Genomic DNA, 21,253 nt, shown 5'->3' with positions numbered 1-21,253 from the left:
GAATGTTAGATGTCCACATTCCTTAAATGTCCTTGTTCCTAATGTCCTTGGTTCTTTTTAAATATTAAAATAAATTTGCATCTTGTGACACATTAAAAGTAAATACACTGGCATTGCTGTGCATCACCCGCAGTTACAGCAACAGCACAGCTATTGCACGTGAACTGCGCATAACCACTTAGCTGGCTGCGGCTGAACTAGCAGGCCCAAGAAAGGAAAAAACACTAAGCACTCATAATAAACAAAAGTGTCACAACATTGCAATACTATGAAAACACATCTTAAACATAATTAAACACATTTACTACTATTCTGACTGGTTAGTTGTTTTTTTCAGTGCATTAAACTGCAATAGCGGTGCTAAGTGAGCTAGGCTAACTCACCAGAATAGTTCAAAAAGTTCGAAGAAACACTCCGACTCCTTCGAGGTAGGTACCCGTCTGTGGTTCACCGCTAACAACAGCTCTCTCACAAATATTAATTGAACCTCTTTTCTCTCTTTCAACTGGGAAAAACCGTGCTCCGCGGCAGCATGGAGTTTTTCCTTGCCGTCTTTGTTCTTCTACACCACACACTGCGCACCGAGCTGCAGGTGATGCCTTCAGGGCAAGCCCGGAAATTAAACTATCAGACGAGAACTACGATGCATTCAAAGAACCCTGTACTTCTGATTGCTGTAAATCTTACCAGGGTTACATTTGTTTCTTTTTTCATTCTAGCTGAAGTCCGGGACAAACTGTGTTCCTTTTCAAATCAAATCAAATCAAATGACTTTTATAGTCACATCACATGTGCAGTTACACTGGTACACTACATGTGAGTGAAATTCTTGTGTGCGAGCGTCACAAGTATGGAACGTCAGGACTGCCATAATAAATTAATTAAATTCACCATTAAATAATTAATTAAATGTGGCATTAATTAATTAAAATGGGAAATAATTAATTAAATAAATAGTTATGACACATGTAATTAATTAATTATTGCAACATTTAATTAATTATTTATGTATTCACATTTTAATTAATTATTGACACATTTAATTAATTATTTAATGATATATTTATTTATTTCATTTTGGCAGTCCTGGCGCCTGGCTCTCATCTTGAATTAATTTTATCTGTCAACCTCACCCATCAAACGCAGGGGGCGGGGTTAACGCTGCCCATTCAGCTTTTCTAACATTTGATTGGTTGCCGTGCAAAGTAAGTCAAAACAGGTCGATCCTAGATAATCGATTGCTTGTGTAGACTTGGGGCAGCCAGGTATCCCAGAATGCATTTCAAATCACAGGCAGCAATGGTGGTGGTGTAGTTTTAAAATACCCCGTTTTTCTGTCACCAACTACACTTTTAACAGTGTTTTAGCCGCGAATGTCCTAGAAACAGGAGTGATACACCTGCTGCTGTCAGATCTGCAGGTATCAGGCTGTGATGTTTCCTTTATAGTGGACAGAAATATTTGCAGTGGCACAAATAATAATTAAAAAATCAAGGTAAAATTAAATGGATGCAAATAACTTTGTTGTTTGCAAAACTTGTGCATATGATTTTAAAATTGACAGTTTATATTTGCATTTAAAGTTATGAAATATGATCATTAAACATGTTTGTGGTTGTTACAGTTTTTTGTCTGATTTTGATCAATTGTGTTAACACAGTTTGTCAAAATGAAAACATGACTGTAAATTCAGACACGTGAGGTTGTGCTGAAAACGATGAGACCAAACAAGGCAAATTAATAGTTTTTAAAGGTGAAATGTGGAGGAAACATCAAAAGTAGTTGGACCCCAGAGGTTAAACATTTTTTTAAAGTAACACAAAAGTTACTTTTCAAGTAATTAATTACTTTTAGAATCTAGCAACTCAGTTACTAACTCAGTTACTTTTTTGAAGTAGTAACTATTACTATAATTAATTACTTTTTCATAGGAACTTGCGCAACACTGCTATCCACACACTCCAAACACACGAAACATGACAAATCACTCACATCTCAAGACTCTCTCTCTCTCTCTCTCTCTCTCTCTCTCCACTTTATCTCGGCTGTAACATCTGATGATGTAAAATGAGGACACGAGGATGCGTGGCACATTAAATGTTGCACAACGTATTTGTGAGTTTCATATCAGATAAGAAAAACATTTTCAGAAACCGTTCAGATGCACTTTTATGCAGAGTCTCAGGTTTGTGTTCAGCCCAGGTTCTGTGCACTAGAAATATTATAAACAGTCGTCTCCATACCACAGTTTGCTTTCAGTAAACACCGACGGCATTCATTGATAGCATAGCACATCCATGTTAGCAGTCTATAAACGATTGACATATATTAGCACAGGTATCAATAAAGGACTACCGTATTAAACACTTTTACTAACCTCAGGCAGAAGGACAGGCGCTCTGCAGGTGGGATTGAGCGCCTGTAGTTGGTGTCTAGGCGGGCGATGCTTGGACCAACGCGGGACAGCAGGTCCTCAAACTGGGCGAGGGGAAGACGGCAATATCGCTGAAATCGAAAGTCATCCAGGCGCAGCTCCTGGAGCAAGTGGTGAAACTCACCAAACTGCTCACGCGTCTGAAGGACCTGATGGACCCAGGTACGGCGAGGACGTCCTTAACGCCGCTGCTCTGCTCTCCACAGTAAATAGAGAAGGGAGACTCTCTCTTCAAACGCTAGCTCGACAGCTGCCATCTAGCAAAGATACCGGTCTGGCACAACTTCCTCCCACATCCCTCCCACATTTCCGGTTCACGCACGTCAAAATATGCAATTTTGAGCCCTGCTTGATCCCGGCGATGAGTTTCTGTCACGATCGGGCGGACTACACACGATAATTCGGCGTGCCCGTGTGGCGTGCTGGCTAGACCGAAACGCGGGGAAGGCTATCGATGGGTTGGAACAGACACGCAGTTAATCTAGTAACGATCAGTGCACGAAGCGTGGCTTCGGACAGGCGTTACAGACGGAGAGCGAGCGGAGCCGGGATGAGAAAAAGAAATGAGAGGAATAACACTCACGGTTGCTGAATCAGACGGACACTGACGTCGGCAAAGAGTTGGAGCTTCTGACATGAGGAGAACGATGTCTGAGCGGCGAACAGGTTGGTGGCGTCACTCTTTTAAACCCGGCCCCGTGATCAGCTGGTGATCAGCTGATCACCGGCTGACAGGAACCCCCCCCTGACAACCGGCACCCGACGGTCCAGGACGGCGGCGACGGAAATCCGAGATGAGGGAGGGATCCAAGATGAAGCGGGACGGCACCCAGGAGCGCTCCTCAGGACCGTAGCCAGCCCAGTCCACCAGATACTGGACCCCGGGGACGGGAATCCAAGATCCGCCGGACAGTGTAGACAGGACCCCATCGACGAACCTGGGCGGGGCCGGGGCCGGGGAGGGGGGCGCCAGCGAGGAAGTAACGCGCCGCTTAAGCTGCGAGACGTGGAAAACCGGATGGACCTTCATGGCAGGCGGAAGCCGGAGACGGTAAGTCACGGGGTTGAGCCGGGCAGTGATCTTGTACGGACCAACGAACCTGGGAGTGAGCTTCCTGGACTCGGTGCGGAGCCTCAGGTGCCTCGTGGAGAGCCAGACGCGATCCCCCGGCTGAAAAGGATGACCCGGGCGATGGCGGCGACGATGCTGCTTGGCGTACAGAGCGTTGGCTCGGGAAATGGCCGCCCGCGCCTTGATCCAGGCCTGACGACAGCGGCGGACCATCTGTTCAGCAGCAGGCATGTCGACCTCCACCTCCTGATGGCCGAAGATAGGAGGATGGAAACCGTAACAGGTCTCAAAGGGCGAGAGACCGGTGGCAGAAGAGACGTGAAGGTTATGAGACAGCTCAGCCCACAGCAGGTAACGAGGCCAAAGCGACGGTTGGGCAGAGACGAAGCACCTCAAGAAGCGCCCCAGCTGTTGATTGGTCCGTTCAACCTGCCCATTGGTCTGCGGGTGATAGCCGGACGAGAGGCTGGGAGAGGCTCCAATCAGGCAGCAAAAGGCTTTCCAGAACCTGGCGGTGAACTGGGGCCCCCGGTCGGAGACAATGTCCTTGGGGAACCCGTGAAGCCGGACGACATGGTCCAAGAAGAGCTCGGCCGTCCGTTTGGCAGAAGGGAGGCCAGCCAGGGCGACCACGGGCACTGCCATCGAAAACCGGTCTACAAAGGTGAGGATGGTGTCAAGACCGCCCACGGATGGGAGGCCGGTAACAAAGTCAAGGCCAACATGGGACCAGGGACGTCCCGGCACAGGGAGAGGGTGAAGGTCGCCAGTGGGAGGCTGAGTGGAGGACTTGGCCCGAGCACAGGTGTCACAGGCGGAAACGAATTCACGGACGTCCCGGGCCATGGAGGACCACCAGAAGGCACGACGGAGGAGTTGCAGGGTCCTGTCAGGCCCCGGGTGACCAGAGAGCGGGGAGGAGTGAGCCCAGAGTAAGGCCTCCTGACGGCACCGGGAAGGTACATAGAGCCTCCCAGCAGGGGTGTCAGGCGGAGGCGGTTCGGCGGTCAGGGCATCCCGGATAGAGTCCTCCAAGGGCCACCGAAGGGGGGGCAGCGAAGCACTGAGAAGGTAGGATAGGTCCAGGGTCTGACGTGAGGCCGTCCTGGGCGAACTGTCTGGAGAGAGCGTCTGCCTTAGCGTTCTTGGAACAAGGGCGGTAGGCGAGGTGGAAATTGTAAGGCTCAAAGAACAAGGCCCAACGGGCCTGCCTTGGGTTGAGCTGCTTGGCAGACCGAATATGGATCAGGTTCTGGTGATCAGTCCAGATCAGAAAAGGGTCTTTTGTTTCCAGGAGCCAATGCCGCCACTCTTCTAAGGCCCACTTGATGGCCAGGAGTTCTCGGTCCCCGACTCCGTACCGTTGCTGCGTGGGCGAAAACTTCCTTGAGAAATAGCAGCATGGGTGAAGTTTTCCATCCGGACCATGTTGAGAGAGGACGGCGCCAGCGCCGACATCGGAGGCATCCACCTCCACCACAAAATCTCTGGCAGGATCGGGGTGGAGCAGGACGGGGGCCGTAGTGAACCGGTGGATGAGGTCGCGGAATGCCCGTTTTGCGCCTGGGGAGAGGCAGAAGGGCTTAGGCAGGTTAGCTGGTTTGGTGAGGGATGTCAGTGGGGCGACAACGGTGCTGAAATTCCGAATAAAACGCCGATAGAAATTGGCAAAGCCCAGGAAGCTCTGTAGCTGCTTAAGGCTGGAGGGCTGAGGCCACTGGGTCACGGCTTGGAGCTTTTGCAGGTCCATGGTGAGGCCATCAGAGGAGATGGTGAAGCCTAGGAAGGAGGTGGACCGCTGATGGAAAGCACACTTCTCTAGTTTGCAGAACAGCTGGTACTCGAGCAGCCTGCTCAGCACGGCCCTCACATGGCGAACATGGTCCACTTCGGTGCGGGAGTAGATCAAGATGTCATCCAGATAAGCAAACACCCACCGGCCTAGCATATCCCGCAAGACGTCGTTGATTAGATGTTGGAAGACAGCAGGGCTGTTGCAGAGGCCGAAGGGCATCACCAGGTACTCCCAGTGCCCGTGAGGGGTGATGAAGGCCGTCTTCCATTCATCCCCTTCCCTAATGCACACCAAATTGTAGGCGCTGCGTAGATCCAGTTTGGTGAAGACGCAGGCCTGGGAGAGGGAATCGAGTGCGGTGGATAGCAGAGGAAGAGGATGGCGGTTCTTGATGGTGACTTTATTCAAGCCCCGATAATCTATACAGGGGCGGAGCCCGCCATCTTTCTTCTTGACGAAGAAGAATCCAGCAGCAGCAGGAGAAGTAGAAGGGCGAATAAAGCCCTGTTGGAGAGCCTCAGCAACGTACTCCTCCATGGCCTTATTCTCTGCGGGAGACAGAGAGAACAGGTGCCCACGAGGAGGGACCGCTCCCGGGAGGAGCTCAATGGCCATGTCGTAGGAGCGATGAGGCGGTAGAGTAGAGGCTCGCCTCTTACTGAAGACCTCAGATAGGTCATGGTAAGCCGGAGGGATCTTATCCAGATCAGTGAGCTCCGGGGGTGAGGCCTCTTCTGACTCCGGGTCCTTTTTGGTCCGAGAGAGAAGGCAGCGGCGCGGACAGTGGGGACCCTAATCCAGGATCTGGCAGGAAGACCAGGAGATGTGGGGGTCGTGTTGACGGAACCAGGGGTATCCAAAGATGAGAGGAGAGGTAGCGGCCGAGACTACAAGAAACCGGATCTCCTCCTGATGATCCCCAATAGACATGCGAACCGGCTGGATCTGGAACTGGATCGGGTAGGGTTGGAGGGGTCGCCCGTCTACTGAGGTCACCGGGAGAAATCGATCAACAGGAGTTAACGGGATGCGTAGTCGGGAGCTACGACTAGCTAGCTGATCCACAGTAGGCGCAGAGGCCCTCACGCCAGCGTCTCTCTCTCTCTCCCTTAGGGAGTCCACCCAGCTGCATGGGCTCCTCGCTGGATGCACTGCTTGAGCTAGCAGCGGCTCCTTCAGAGGGGGAAGGAGACTGCGAAGACGTGGCCCTCTGAGGCTGGAAGGGTTTGAAGGCCCGGGGGGTGTGGCGAGGCCGCGACATCACTCGTTGATCGATCTTCAGGGCGAGGTCCACGGCCTCATCCAGAGTTTTGGGGGCCTCACGGCCGGTCATCTCATCTCGGATGTAACCAGCCAGTCCCTCCAGAAAAATGGAGCGTAGAGAGGCATCACCCCACTTCAGCTTAGCGGCCAGGGTACGGAATTGGGAGGCAAAGTGACAGACAGGTCGACTGCCTTGGCGTAAATGAAGCAGCTGTGACTCCACTTCCACTTCACTACTCGGGGGAACAAATGTCTTTCTTAATTCCTCCACGAACAGGGCATAATCATTGCAAGCCGCAGATTTATTGTTGTAGAGGGCCGCGGCCCAGTCCTGAGCCTGGCCAGACAAGAGAGAAGTCAGCATTGCCACTTTTGCATGGGCGGTGGCATATTTAGTGGGCTGACATTCAAACAGCATGTCTAAAGTGGCAAGCAACCCATCAGGCCGGCCGTCAACTCCGTTCCACTTATCTGGTAGTCCGATCCGGGGCTCCGCGCTCACCGGCGCTGGCTGACGTTGCAGCTTGGTGACGGAAGTGGAAAGTTGGAGGACGTTTTCGGTGAGGGACTCCATTTTTGTGCTCATCCAATCTACCACACCGCGAAGATATATCACTTCAGCTTTCAGCCGTTCAAATTCCGCTGGGTCTATATGCGGCTCAGACATCCTGTCACGATCAGGTGGACTACACACGATAATTCGGCGTGCCCGTGTGGCGTGCTGGCTAGACCCAAACGCGGGGAAGGCTAGCGATGGGTTGGAACAGACACGCAGTTAATCTAGTAACGATCAGTGCACGAAGCGTGGCTTCGGACTGGCGTTACAGACGGAGAGTGAGCGGAGCCGGGATGAGAAAAAGAAACGAGAGGAATAACACTCACGGTTGCTGAATCAGACGGACACTGACGTCGGCAAAGAGTTGGAGCTTCTGACATGAGGAGAACGATATCTGAGCGGCGAACAGGTGGGTGGCGTCACTCTTTTAAACCCGGCCCCGTGATCAGCTGGTGATCAGCTGATCACCGGCTGACAGTTTCATTCTTCCTGGTGTTTCTGAAATGATGCCTCTCACTGTGGGTCAACAGAACATCTGGCACAGGACAGCTGTAATGAAAGAAATTGAAGAAGTTTTGAAAAAAAAAATCTTGGAAATGCCCTATATGTGAGAAGCAGATTTTGTATTTACTTTTCTTTTCCAATCAAGATAACTAAAAGTATCATTTTCACCATACAATTACTAACCTTGTCATCTCCTGCACTGTCTGTTTTGGGCTCTGGGCTTGTCCTTCCCAGCGCTCATGAGACTGCTTTGCTGCACTGTGGTATGAGGTGCTAACCAGTTGACAGTGTTGGGAAGGTTAATTTTAAAATGTATTCCACCAAAGATTATAGAAGTAATGTATTCTGAATACTTTACAACTACATGAATGTACTATTGCTGTGTGATTTATTACTATTACTGAAGGCTACTCGCCACACCAACACCAACTAGATGTTAAAATCATAATATAAATGAGTAACAGTAGGTGGACATTAGGTAAGGCTGCACTTTTTGCAGCGATCTCGTGTAGAAAACTATTCCGCGCGAATATAAAACAGGTCCGCGGCTCCGAACCGTAGTAAAGGGACATCTGGCTAATACGTCGAGTTCGTGTCGGGCTTGTAGCTGAAAACTAGCTTTACTTTGTTGTCTGGGTCAACTTTGCTATCGAGAGACAGAGAGAGGCGTTGAAAGGCTGCTCCAACGGAACTTATTGTTTTTGGAGGAAAACACGAACACGGTGTACAGTCGAGTCTTAATAGCTTACTTACAGCTGGGCTCGTCAGGCTCTCTTCTTGGCTGCAGTGGTTATTATTATATTTACATGCTTCCAGCTCCCATTTCTGCTCCGTGACAGCTCGTACTTTTCCTTTTTCTCCCTCCCTCGCTCACAGACACATAACGGGTATGGCAGTCCATTCTCCCTGCAGCACGGACTACACTGCCTATGAGGCTACATTGTTTAGGGCGATGCCTGTAACACTCTTAAATCATTTTTGTATAATAATTTTTAGAGGCTCTTATTGCGTGTTTTGCTTGGGTTTCCACCGGCGTGGAATTACCAAAAATAGAGAGATCATAGATTAACATATGAAACAGGAAAATACCGCCATGTAATCCATTTATTTCAACAAACTAACTGTATTCTCAATATCACCTATTGAACGGTAACTGTAACGGATACATTTACTCATATTTTGTATTTTAAATACGTAACGCTGGTGCATGTATTACGTTACTGCCCAGCACTGCCTGTTGATGAGATCTTGTGCCATTCCTAAAACACCGGCCTCCAACTCCTAAAGAGACACGGGTGTCCCTAAATTTAGCTAATATTAGCTTCGGGCTAGCTTGCTACGACGAATAGGCTAATACCAGCATTTTACCACAACTTCACCAGATGTAGCTAAAAACAACTAAACTAATGTCCAGTCCAGTGGGACAGCAAGGAAAGATGACAAAAATGATTACTTACTTGCGGTTTGGAGGGTCCAGCTGAAATTGAAGCAGCCATTGAAAGACGGGAAGAGAGAAAGATGGCAGCTTGGTCAGCACTAGTGGCCTCTATAATGTATGCAAATACACGCGGGCCAGAATCCGCCCCCCCCCCCAGCACGCCCAAAGACGCCAAAACAGTGCCAGCAGATTGAAACCAAAAAAAATGGATTGAAACTGAAAAAAAAATGTAAGCAAAAACAAAAAAATTACAGTTTCAACTAAGTGTTTTTCACTATCAATTTTTTTTCGATTTCAATACAAGATTTTTCAGTACATTTATTTCAGTTACAATATTTTTTTTTGGTTTCAATATTTTTTTCGGTTTCGTTTCAAGGTGGCATCGTTCTGATTCCACAGAAATGTCCCTCAAAAAAAAACAGTCTGCACACAAATACGCAGAATGTTAGATGTCCACATTCCTTAAATGTCCTTGTTCCTAATGTCCTTGGTTCTTTTTAAATATTAAAATAAATTTGCATCTTGTGACACATTAAAAGTAAATACACTGGCATTACTGTGCATCACCCGCAGTTACAGCTACAGCACAGCTATTGCACCTGAACTGCGCATAACCACTTAGCTGGCCGCGGCTGAACTAGCAGGCCCAAGAAAGGAAAAAACACTAAGCACTCATAATAAACAAAACTGTCACAACATTGCAATACTATGAAAACACATCTTAAACATAATTAAACACATTTACTACTATTCTGACTGGTCAGTTGTTTTTTTCAGTGCATTAAACTGCAATAGCGGTGCTAAGTGAGCTAGGCTAACTCACCAGAATAGTTCAAAAAGTTCGAAGAAACACTCCGACTCCTTCGAGGTAGGTACCCGTCTGTGGTTCACCGCTAACGACAGCTCTCTCACAAAAATAATTGAACCTCTTTTTTCTCTTTCAACTGGGAAAAACCGTGCTCCGCGGCAGCATGGAGTTTTTCCTTGCGGTCTTTGTTCTTCTACACCGCGCACCGAGCTGCAGGTGATGCCTTCAGGGCAAGCCCGGAAATTAAACTATCAGACGAGAACTACGATGCATTCAAAGAACCCTGTACTTCTGATTGCTGTAAATCTTACCAGGGTTACATTTGTTTCTTTTTTCATTCTAGCTGAAGTCCGGGACAAACTGTGTTCCTTTTCAAATCAAATCAAATGACTTTTATAGTCACATCACATGTGCAGGTACACTGGTACACTACATGTGAGTGAAATTCTTGTGTGCGAGCTTCACAAGTATGGAACGCCAGGACTGCCATAATGAATTAATTAAATACACCATTAAATAATTAATTAAATGTGGCAATAATTAATTAAAATGAGAAATAATTAATTAAATAAATAGTTATGACACATTTAATTAATTATTTATGTATTTCACATTTTAATTAATTATTGACACATTTAATTAATTATTTAATGATATATTTATTTATTTCATTTTGGCAGTCCTGGCGCCTGGCTCTCATCTTGAATTAATTTTATCTGTCAACCTCACCCATCAAACGCAGGGGGCGGGGTTAACGCTGCCCATGCAGCTTCTCTAACATTTGATTGTTGCCGTGCAAAGTAAGTCAAAACAGGTCGATCCTAGATAATCGATTGCTTGTGTAGACTTGGGGCAGCCAGGTATCCCAGAATGCATTTCAAATCACAGGCAGCAAAGGTGGTGGTGTAGTTTTAAAATACCCCGTTTTTCTGTCACCAACTACACTTTTAACAGTGTTTTAGCCGCGAATGTCCTAGAAACAGGAGTGATACACCTGCTGCTGTCAGACCTGCAGGTATCAGGCTGTGATGTTTCCTTTATAGTGGACAGAAATATTTGCAGTGGCACAAATAATTTGTAGCATCTTGTTGAAGAACAGCTGATTGTTCTGTAAATAGTTTGAAATGGTTATTTAAAAAATCAAGGTAAAATTAAATGGATGCAAATAACTTTGTTGTTTGCATAACTTGTGCATATGATTTTAAAATTGACAGTTTATATTTGCATTTAAAGTTATGAAATATGATCATTAAACATGTTTGTGGTTGTTACAGTTTTTTGTCTGATTTTGATCAATTGTGTTAACACAGTTTGTCAAAATGAAAACATGACTGTAAATTCAGACACGTGAGGTTGTGCTGAAAACAATGAGACCAAACAAGGCAAATAAATAGTTTTTAAAGGTGAAATGTGGAGGAAACATCAAAAGTAGTTGGACCCCAGAGGGTTAAACATTTTTTTAAAGTAACACAAAAGTTACTTTTCAAGTAATTAATTACTCTTAGAATCTAGTAACTCAGTTACTAACTCAGTTATTTTTTTGAAGTAGTAACTATTACTATAATTAATTACTTTTTCATAGGAACTTGCGCAACACTGCTATCCACACACTCCAAACACACGAAACATGACAAATCTCTCACATCTCAAGACTCTCTCTCTCTCTCTCTCTCTCTCTCTCTCTCTCTCTCTCTCTCTCTCTCTCCACTTTATCTCGGCTGTAACATCTGATGATGTAAAATGAGGACACGAGGATGCGTGGCACATTAAATGTTGCACAACGTATTTGTGAGTTTCATATCAGATAAGAAAAACATTTTCAGAAACCGTTCAGATGCACTTTTATCATGTTGTCCTATAAATTTGTTCCATCATGTGACTCGGCTGTCATATAAACACTTCTGTGATCTTATTTAGTCACAGATCAGATCATCACATCTGTCAGGACAGAAAAACTAGCAGCAGTAAAAAGTACTGCAGAGTCTCAGGTTCGTGTTCAGCCCAGGCTCTGTGCTGCAGCTCAGCCCCTCTCTCTCCCCCCACTTTCTTTACTGTTTCAATGGTCTCTGTCCAAAAAACAACAACAAAGAAATATCTGTGAAAAAGTAGAGTTCATAAACTCAAATCATGAATGAATAAATAAATAAAATAAAATGCAAACATTTTATTTTGAAGGAAATTTAGTTTAATTTGTTGAACAAACCTTCAATAAACCCAGAAAGTTGATTCTGTTTATCTGGACTTTGTGTTATCAGTTTTAATTTTAACTATGAAAAAAATGTGGTTCAGCTTTTCCTGTCATGATGTCTGTAGTTCCTGTTCAAAGCAGCTCACAGAGAGACAGAGGAAGCGAAGCGACAGCAGCATCAGAATACAGAGGACCAACATTTACTTATGATTTACTGCAGAATCAGAATCAGCTTCACATAGAAAAGCTCCAGTTAACAGAGAAACACAGCGACTGAGTGACAGCTCTGCTGTACAGGAAACTGATACTGCTGAAAACTGAGCATCTTAAAATGTCTTCCATCATCGATGAGGATCCAGAGTTGAGCATGAGTGTGAAATACAGCAAAGGAGAGGACAGAGGAGAGAGACTGGAGGGACTGGTCCTCCTCCATGAGAATGTGGACTCCAGCACAGACCATCAGGTCCCTGTTTCAACACAGGACGGAGGTAAGTATCAAATACTGAGGGATCAGGAATCAGGAGAGACTGTTTCCATCTTCTCAATAAAATATCAAACTAATACAGATCCATCAAAGCTTTTGGGTCCAGAGACTCAGTTTATTCATAGTGTGGAGGAAAGTTCAAGCTTTGGTGAAGGTGTGCAGTCTCTGCTCTTATTATGGTTTATATGTTTCTATATTTTTAATCTTTTCTGTTTATTTAGAGAATAAATGATAAAAATTGTCTAGTTTAAAGTATCAGTGTGTTATTTTAGTAAGTGTAGAAACTCTTCAGTCTCCACAAGCTGACAGAAAAGTGTTGGAGGAGTTATCTCACAGATCAGTGGTGAAGGCAGAAATATAAGAAACAAGGAAGTGTTGGTCGACACTGTGGAGCGAGTATAACCACGGAAACTGCTCAAAGCACACTTTTCACAGCTAGTTTTAGCTGACAGGAAATCAGACCAATGAATAACAACTCTGTTTTCATTTCAGCAGATCATGGAGATATTGTTTTAATGACATAATATTCATATTATAATAACCAACATTGTCTTCATGATCTGGTCTTTGTGTGAAACACGGCTGATACACATTCGTCTGTTTCTGAGTCACATCAAAGCGTTTCTCTGTCAGAGTCTCTGTTCTCACATATGTAAAAGTCACCTGAAGACAAACATGTGACAAAGTCTCCTGTAAATATCAAAACGGCTAGAATGAACTTGTTCAGCTCATCATCAGGTCGGCTGCAGGTGGAAAGTCTTTCTGACGATAAACCAATAAAATACGCTTGAAAAATGGGAAACAAATTATGATTAAAACATGTTTAATAATTAAATTAACAAATGATTTTCTCCATTTTGCCTTCGTAGAAATAAAAGCCCAGGAGAAGCTTCCAGCTGTGAAAAGAAGCCGTTTCAGAGCTGTTGAAGTGAAGCTGGTGGTTCTGTATCTGCTGATTCTGGCTGGAATCACAACACGCTGTGAGGAGTTTTATTATCATGCTCATGATACACTCCCATGTTAAAATGAGCACCTTTGCTGCCTTAAAAACATGTTTCCATTCAGGACCAAATGAGTTTTGGTCTCTAAGGATAGTTTCCTCTTCATAAAAACTGCACGGTGGCATTTTAAATGGAATTCTCTGATCAATAATATGAGCTGCTGTGTGGTACAGCCTGACCAACACGTTGGTTTTGCTGACTGAGCTTCTAGTATTTCATGAGTCTGTTACTTAGCACTGATTAGCAGGTGTGTGTCTGTGTGCATGATTCCTGGCTCATATCTTGTGTGTGTTGTGGAGGTGGAGTGAATGTTCTTGTTGTTCCTTCAAACTCTTCACTCAACACGGTGATTCTGTGATTATATCAACAAAGCAGACATGGAGCAGCATCTGCTGCAGACTGATGCAGGTGCAGTCACACTATGTTAGACAGTGGCCGTCTGTCATTGTGCGACTAGTTAGTTCACTTGGTGTATTAAGCAGGTAGCTAACAAGCTAATGTTAGCTCCATTCATCTCATAGGAAAATGAAAAACTTTATTTAAATCATTTTAAATTCTAAATCTTCGGTTTTGTTGCATTTCTAACCAGATATTTTGGTGAGTTTGGAAAACGAGCAGCTGAAGGACGAGATGGAAGGTAAGAAACTATTAAAAACTGTCAGAGTTGGAGACGGATTTGAAAGGTAACTGATTTTACATTTTGAATCAGCTTCTTGTGTTAAGATAAAAAAAGAAACAAACCAAATTACAGCAGCTGACCTCCCAAACTAACATAAACAGGAGAAACTGTTCACAGTCAAAGGCAGCTCAGCCCTACAAACTCCTTCGAAGTGAAACAGGAAACACACAGTGAGAGCTGCACTTCCACAGGAAGTACCTGATCACATGGAAACACCTGTGATATGAGGAAGTGTTGATTCCCAGTGTTGTCTGTTCTTTCAAAGCATATAGATAACATCTCTGACTACAGGTGTAGAAATGCTGTTTGATTCTTCACCTTCTTCCTCCACACTGAAGCACAATTATTCTGAATCTTGTCAGTGGTTTTTGTTCACAGTTGATACGTATTTAGCTCATCAGATTTCCTGTAGTTCTAACACCTCCACCCACAGGACATGTTAAAGAACAATGGCTGCAAGTTTCTGACTCTTATTGATATTTGACAAAGCAGAGGAAGAAGATTATTTCTGTTCAATGTTTCACTCATTTTATTTTATTTTGATTTCACTGAAATATTTCAGATGCTTTGAACAAGAGTGAATTCAACAAAATGAAGAACAGCCACACTGAGCTCCAGGATGAACTTCAAGGTAAGCAAACACCAAGTTCTTATATCACAGATATATTTGCAGAACATTTTAACTTAATTTGAATCTGTTTTTCTCTAAAGACACAAAAACCAACCTGACCCAGTTACAGAGCCGTTATGATGAACTGAGTAAAAACCACAGTCAGCTACAGGAAGAAGTGAAGAAGATGATAGAAGGTAATAAAGTTTGAATAACTAATAGAAAACATCAGTGTTACACAGTGATAACCTGATTGTGTCTTTGTTTTGAATCCTAAATGTTTGATGCTGTGTAACAGTTTCTCTGTATAAATGTAAGTTTCAGTTAATTATGAATAAGAGAGAAAACCTGAGTTTAAATGAAGTATTTACAGGGAAAATGACAGGGACCAAAGATTAATGTGATACAACATGACACAAAGTCTGACTTTAAAACATGTGTTTGACTTTAAGGGAAGTGTGATGAAGGATGGACCAGATTTGGAAGCAGCTGTTACTTTATATTCAGTGAGAGGAAAACTTGGTCTAACAGCAGGAGAGACTGTCAGGATAAAGGAGCTGATCTGGTGATGATAAACAGCAAAGAGGAACAGGTGGGTGTGTTTGTTCATGTCTGTGTGATCTTTGATGGAGCTGACAGTCATCTGTTACTTGTGTTTTTGACCTGCTGTCAGTCTGTGACCTGCTTCCTGTTTCCACTCTGATGGATTTCTCTCTGATTTCTGCACAATGGAAGAAAAGTTTCATCACATTTATTCTTCCTTCAGACATATTCACAAGATGATGTCACCACAACAAAAGTCCTGAATTATGACTGGAGACAATATTTGTGTCTCTTCTTAAACAGGAAATTGTCAGTAAATTTGTCAGTAATTTCAGAAGCTACTTTTGGATTGGTCTGAGATCCAAAAACACATCAGGAGGATATGAATGGGAATGGGTGGACGGAGCACCGCTGACAGAAACGTGAGACATTAGTTTGTTTATATTCCAGAGTTATTATTTAGAAGTGAAACATTGATGTTTTGGAAGATAGATCAGCAATACATGAGTTGAGCTATTTTCCAACAGCCCCACAAACTGAATGCAAAGAAAAGCAGAAATCCTCCTTTGAATGAACAGCTGTGCTTGAACTCTCTTCATCTGCAGTCTGTGATGACGTTCAGTTACAACAAGTCAGTTTGAAGAAATCAGGATTGAAACATGTTCAAAGCAGCGACCGACACATTTCACTTTGTTCAATTTGTCTTCATGTTTTTTGTGCTGTAATGTTTCTTTTCTCACAGAACAAAAACTGTTTCAGAGAATTCCTGTCTCTTCTTCTTTGGTGTTTGTAAAACTTCAGAACATATGAAGGAAGAAGCTTCAGTAAATATGACCTGATAGACACACATTTCAAAGTGATGTCTGTAAACAGCTGACAAAACAGTTTCAAACAGCAGAAAGTCAGCTCTGACTTCTTTTTATTCTCCATTTTTACAGCAGGAAGATTTCATATTCATCAAAGCTTGAAAGCTGTTTTAGTGTGCATGATGATTCTCAGAGAAAAGTCTAAAGGAGGGAAAGTGGGCGAGAAACCTGGGAAAGAAATACAGGAAATATTGGAAATATTCCAAAAGAGACTCATATTTATATGAATGTGACAATAGTTATGAGTTTAGTCCAGTTTCAAATCAGATAAAATCTCTCTGACAGGTTCTGGGGAGAAGGACATGGGAATCCTGAATATGGTTACTGTGGAGTCTGCTGTGACGATGATGGGAGATGGATGCAGTACAGTAGTTCTGGATCACTGACCTTCATCTGTGAGAAATGAGTTTGGTGCTTTGATGTAAATGTTTGAATAATCCAACCAAAGACACCTCACTATGAAATGTCCTGCATGAGCCTCAGACTCAGCTTACAGTCTTTACTTGTTCATTCTGCATCATATATTGATTACATATATTGTCCCTCTGTGCTCTGTGCTGTACAGTAAGGTTGGAAGTCATCCACACAAAACCTTGAAGTACTTCATTACTCTGTAGTTCCAGCAAATTGTTCTAATAAAAGTCAAAGTGCAGCTTGTCTTTACTTTGGTTTACTTGGTTTATTCATCAGTCTGTTGGTCCTAAAACTTCAGTAAATGTTTTCTTCAGTTTCTCTCAAACAGCTGAAAGTAGCTGCTTCTTATTTTTAGCTACAAATCAGGAACCAAGAGACTGAAACCAGCACAAATTCAGTTTGTCAAACTTACAACGTGTGAATAAGTGAAGATGAATCCGTTTAAAACAGCTTTCCTTCTTCTTCTTCAATTACATCAAAACACAACTTTACCTTCCTGCTTAGTTTGCAGCGAGCTGCCTGCACAGCGTTAACACACTGAAGGTCAAAGTTCATTTCAGCATGACAGGAAGGAAAAGTCCAGAAACAACAACCCTCACAGTGGAAACGGTTAAAGTCTGTTGATTTAAAAAAATTTTTTAGGGGGCCTAGAACTGAGCCCTGTGGGACACCCCACAAGAGAATAGCAGAGGACGATGTTGTTCGTGTGTAATTTACGTTGAGTAGGCTAACCACGTTATTACATTAATGCATGTAAGGTGAACTAGCAAACACCGTCGTAGTTACATGCAGCTGTCTTCTTGTTTGATGGCAGATACTCCCTTCACCCTTCTGGTTAAAAAGGTTAAAATGACCAAAGAAAAAGTTGAAAACCGTTAAACATGAGAGGTTTTTGGACAAAGTTTGTGTTTTTTCCATTGTTTAAGCACTGCTTCCAGCCAAGAGTGATACCATATATGCCCTATAGCTGCAGAAAAGGCTAACATTGTTATCTTTTTACAAAAAAAAGCTAAACATGAGAGGTTTTTGGACAAAGTGTGTGTTCTCCATTCTTTAAGCACCGTTTAAGCACCGGCACCGTTTCAAAAGTACCGGTTTGGCACCGGTATCGGATAAAACCTAAACGATACCCATCCCTACTCTCCACTGCTGTGTAATCAATGATTGTAAATGTAAATGTTATCAGGAAATGATCAGACAGGAGACGGTTTTCAGGAAACACTGTTAAATGTTCAGTTTCTATGCCATATGTTAAAACAAGATCTAGAGTGTGATTAAAGTGGTGGGTGGGTTCTTTTACATTTTGAGAGAAGCCAATTGAGTCTAATAACAGATTAAATGCCATGTTGAGGCTGTCATTTTTAGCATCTACATGGATGTTAAAATCACCCACAATAATTATTTTATCTGAGCTCAGAACTAAATTAGATAAAAAGTCTGAGAAATCAGACAGAAACCGTGTGTAAGGCCCAGGTGGACGATAGATGATAACAAGACTGGTTTCTGAGTTTCACAGCTGGGGTGGACGAGGCTAAGCATCAGGCTTTCAAATGAATTAAAAGTCTTACACTTTCTTATTCTTATATTTTTTATTACAGAAAAAATAGAAACAAACAAATGAAATTTATATTTTTAAATGGGGAAAAAAGAGTAAACAGAATAACTTTTTTAAAGAAAGAACACAAACTCCAACATCAGCTTTTGTCCTGAAAGAATTTTTCTACACAATCTTCAAATATACGATGCTTTACAATCCATCATTATTATCAGTAAACGCCCACACAATGGAAGACATTTCAGGATTACAAGAAGAATTTGAGTCTTACAGCAAATATTTCACTGATTCATCCACAGACAGCTTCATCATGTGGACTGAACCTTTTACCGTAAAGTTCAAACTTAAAATCTAGAATATAATTAAAGCATCTTATCCAATCAATAAAGTAATCCTAGCTCGTGCTGAATAAAAGTAGAAATTACCTTGGAAACAGAACTTTTCAAATTAAGAGCTTACATGTAAATGCAAGAAAATACTGAAACACAACATTTTCCAGATTTCTGCCCTAAATTTCCCACAGAAAAAGTTTCTCTATTTTCAAACAAAGTGTCACTGCAAATGAATATTTAAGGCACAATAAAACAATAAATGTATTTACACAGACAGACTGTAGTTTTTGTAATCATCTAGAAGTTCACTCAATTTGGCCAAAAACTCATAAAAGCCATAAGAAAAAAGGAGATAACTGGTTTATGCCACGCCCCCATTACAATGATCACACCAGAGTATCTAAAATCATTTAATTCTCATGAGCACCTGAGGTCTGGCTGTTTGTAAAGGTCTGATTCATTAAGCCAACTTACAGTGAAAGGGTTAAAGCACCAACCTTCACATTACATCTATGCTTTGTTTAGTATCCAACCATTTTATTTTATGTATTCACTTCTAAATATTATGATTTTAATTATATTTCTCCTACATAAAAACATTATATGCATTAACAGACGTCACACTAAAACATTTTCTTCCACCTGCCTGGAGATGTTTCCTGCAGAGGCAGCAGGTGTGACTGCTGAGCTCCGCCCACTTTATCAGATGCAGACTTTAGCGTCTGCTTTGTGTCCAATCGGTATGAAACTATTCTCACAGGTGCATAAACCAGTGACAATGTTTCAAATATCTTTACAAACATGTTTTCAGATTTATGATTTACTCTAAAAGTTTTAAACTTATCAAAACTGACTCATAAATTTTGCTGTCATGAAGGTTCAGATTGAGGAAGCATGAACACTTTTAAAACCCATTTCATGGAAAGCTAAAGAACCACATTATACCTCAGATTTTTAATCTGTAAAGTGCAAAATAAACTATTTATATTTATCATTATTATTTTTAATTATTGTAGCCTGTATGCCAATAATCTAGTTCATGCGAGCCGTGAAACTTGATGTAGCTGAAGATTCAGGACGACTCCTGGGCCTGACCTTGTTTGTCAGAATCAGCTGCAGAGAGGAGCAACAGTATTATTTTACATGTAGAGTAACAGCAGGTTCTCAGTGAGGGATGCACCAACTTAAACTCTTATGTGTAATCACACTGAACTTTTTTAACTTTAAATCAGTTAAATATAACAAAGACTTCAACAATAGAAACCTACTGATATTTATTAGAAAATGTAAAAGTCCAAAAGATAAATAAATTAAAAAGTCGTCACATTCATTTGACCTCATCTCATTTCACTTTAATCGGTCTTTACAGCTCACTGCTCTTATTTACACTCACACTAGTGTCTTCTTTCAAATAAAGTCTCTAAAGTTTGAAAGGGAACATAACGAGAGAAACTGAAAGACACACACACTGAACTTCAGGTAAGAAGTTATGACCTGCAGTCTATCTGGTCAGATATAAACCAAGTTTAGGTGGAGTTTATTTTCGTTATGCTGACTTTTTACAGTCAGTTACAATAACTCGTACTGCGTGCTAGCTAGCATGACGGAGTTTCTATACAGCTGGGTGGTGCTATGATGTTACTGATAGTGAACTTTATTTTATTTATAAGGTTATTTAGTCGAGTTTCCAACCGTCCCGTACAAACGAAATCGTCCCACATTCAGAGAAAATATTACGCGTTTCGTGTTGCGCTGAATAGGAACAGTTTGTCCCGAACTTCAGCTAGAATGGAAAAAGACACAAAGCTGGAGTTATTCTGTCGTTACGCTGCACAGCTGCCTCTTCCCCTGTCATTCTCTCCCCTCTCTCTCCTGTTGCAACTTCAATCATGAAACTGATCAATGATCAGCTGATCGTCTCTCTTGTTTGTTTATCACTTTGCGCCAGAAAGAGGAAACCAGCGGATGTCGCGCTAAACAACAGCAGCACGTTTAAGCTTGATCAGCTGTTGTTAGAATTGATTTAATATTAATTTCTAGCATCAGCTGATGTTTGCTGGAGCCACAGCTGTAAAGCTGCTGGTCATGATGGTTTATTTATTATACTTTTAGTTATCTTGATTGGAAAAGAAAAGTAAATACAAAATCTGCTTCTCACATATAGGGCATTTCCAAGATTTTTTTTTTCAAAACTTCTTCAATTTCTTTCATTACAGCTGTCCTGTGCCAGATGTTCTGTTGACCCACAGTGAGAGGCATCATTTCAGAAACACCAGGAAGACTGAAACTCATCGCCGGGATCAAGCAGGGCTCGTGATCTTCACCAGCAGCTCCCTCACAAGAAGGATAAACCCAGCATTTCATGAACACTGATGGAGACCTTTGCTTTGTGTAATGTTAGAAGTACTCAGATAATCCTCAGAGGGTCTGGACTTTTACATAATAGAATAGAATAGAATAGAATAGAATTCAACTTTATTGTCATTGCACATGCACAGGTACAGGGCAACGAAATGCAGTTTGCATCCATCCAGAAGTGCTTTAGTGATATAGATATATTACAATATATATTAGCAATAACATAGATATGTAAGTATATTACAGAAATGGGTCTATTATGGTATGTTATAATGTACACGGTATGAAGTATGTTATGAATATGCTATAACTATAAGTATGTACAGGCTGTAGTGAGTACAAGCTATGTACAG

The 21,253-nt window shown here is 42.6% G+C and overlaps 1 protein-coding gene across 5 annotated transcripts; it reads left to right on the top strand.

The window, feature by feature from the left end:
* Positions 1 to 12,236: 12,236 nt before the first annotated feature.
* On the top strand, positions 12,237 to 16,647 carry LOC148096539 (uncharacterized). Of its 5 annotated transcripts, XM_087834614.1 has the most exons (8): positions 12,237 to 12,546; positions 13,412 to 13,522; positions 14,133 to 14,180; positions 14,785 to 14,853; positions 14,934 to 15,037; positions 15,290 to 15,424; positions 15,679 to 15,797; positions 16,527 to 16,647. In XM_087834614.1, the coding sequence occupies exons 1-8, from the start codon at positions 12,390 to 12,392 to the stop codon at positions 16,645 to 16,647; spliced, it is 864 nt and encodes a 287-aa protein (XP_087690740.1). In that variant the 5' UTR covers positions 12,237 to 12,389. The 5 variants fall into 5 exon arrangements, with proteins under 5 accessions (XP_087690740.1, XP_087690743.1, XP_087690741.1 ...); XM_087834617.1 differs by lacking the exon at positions 14,133 to 14,180 and having other exon boundaries at positions 14,934 to 15,029; positions 15,285 to 15,424; XM_087834615.1 differs by lacking the exon at positions 14,133 to 14,180 and having other exon boundaries at positions 14,934 to 15,029; positions 15,285 to 15,442.
* Positions 16,648 to 21,253: the final 4,606 nt, after the last annotated feature.

This window comes from Neolamprologus brichardi, chromosome 22, assembly GCF_056152115.1.
Source record: "Neolamprologus brichardi isolate AB-2024 chromosome 22, ASM5615211v1, whole genome shotgun sequence".
Lineage (NCBI taxonomy): Eukaryota > Metazoa > Chordata > Actinopteri > Cichliformes > Cichlidae > Neolamprologus > Neolamprologus brichardi.
The sequence above is the reverse complement of the archived record's forward strand: the minus strand, read 5'-3'. Positions and strand labels throughout refer to the sequence as shown.

What these genes read in the sequence shown, in the direction of transcription:
- LOC148096539 (XM_087834614.1), top strand. Translation starts at nt 12,390, where the DNA reads ATGTCTTCCATCATCGATGAGGATCCAGAGTTGAGCATGAGTGTGAAA. An exon ending in GGCTGGAATCACAACACGCT is followed by an intron (nt 13,523 to 14,132) that starts GTGAGGAGTTTT and finishes ATTTCTAACCAG; the next exon opens with ATATTTTGGTGAGTTTGGAA. An exon ending in GCTCCAGGATGAACTTCAAG is followed by an intron (nt 14,854 to 14,933) that starts GTAAGCAAACAC and finishes TTTTCTCTAAAG; the next exon opens with ACACAAAAACCAACCTGACC.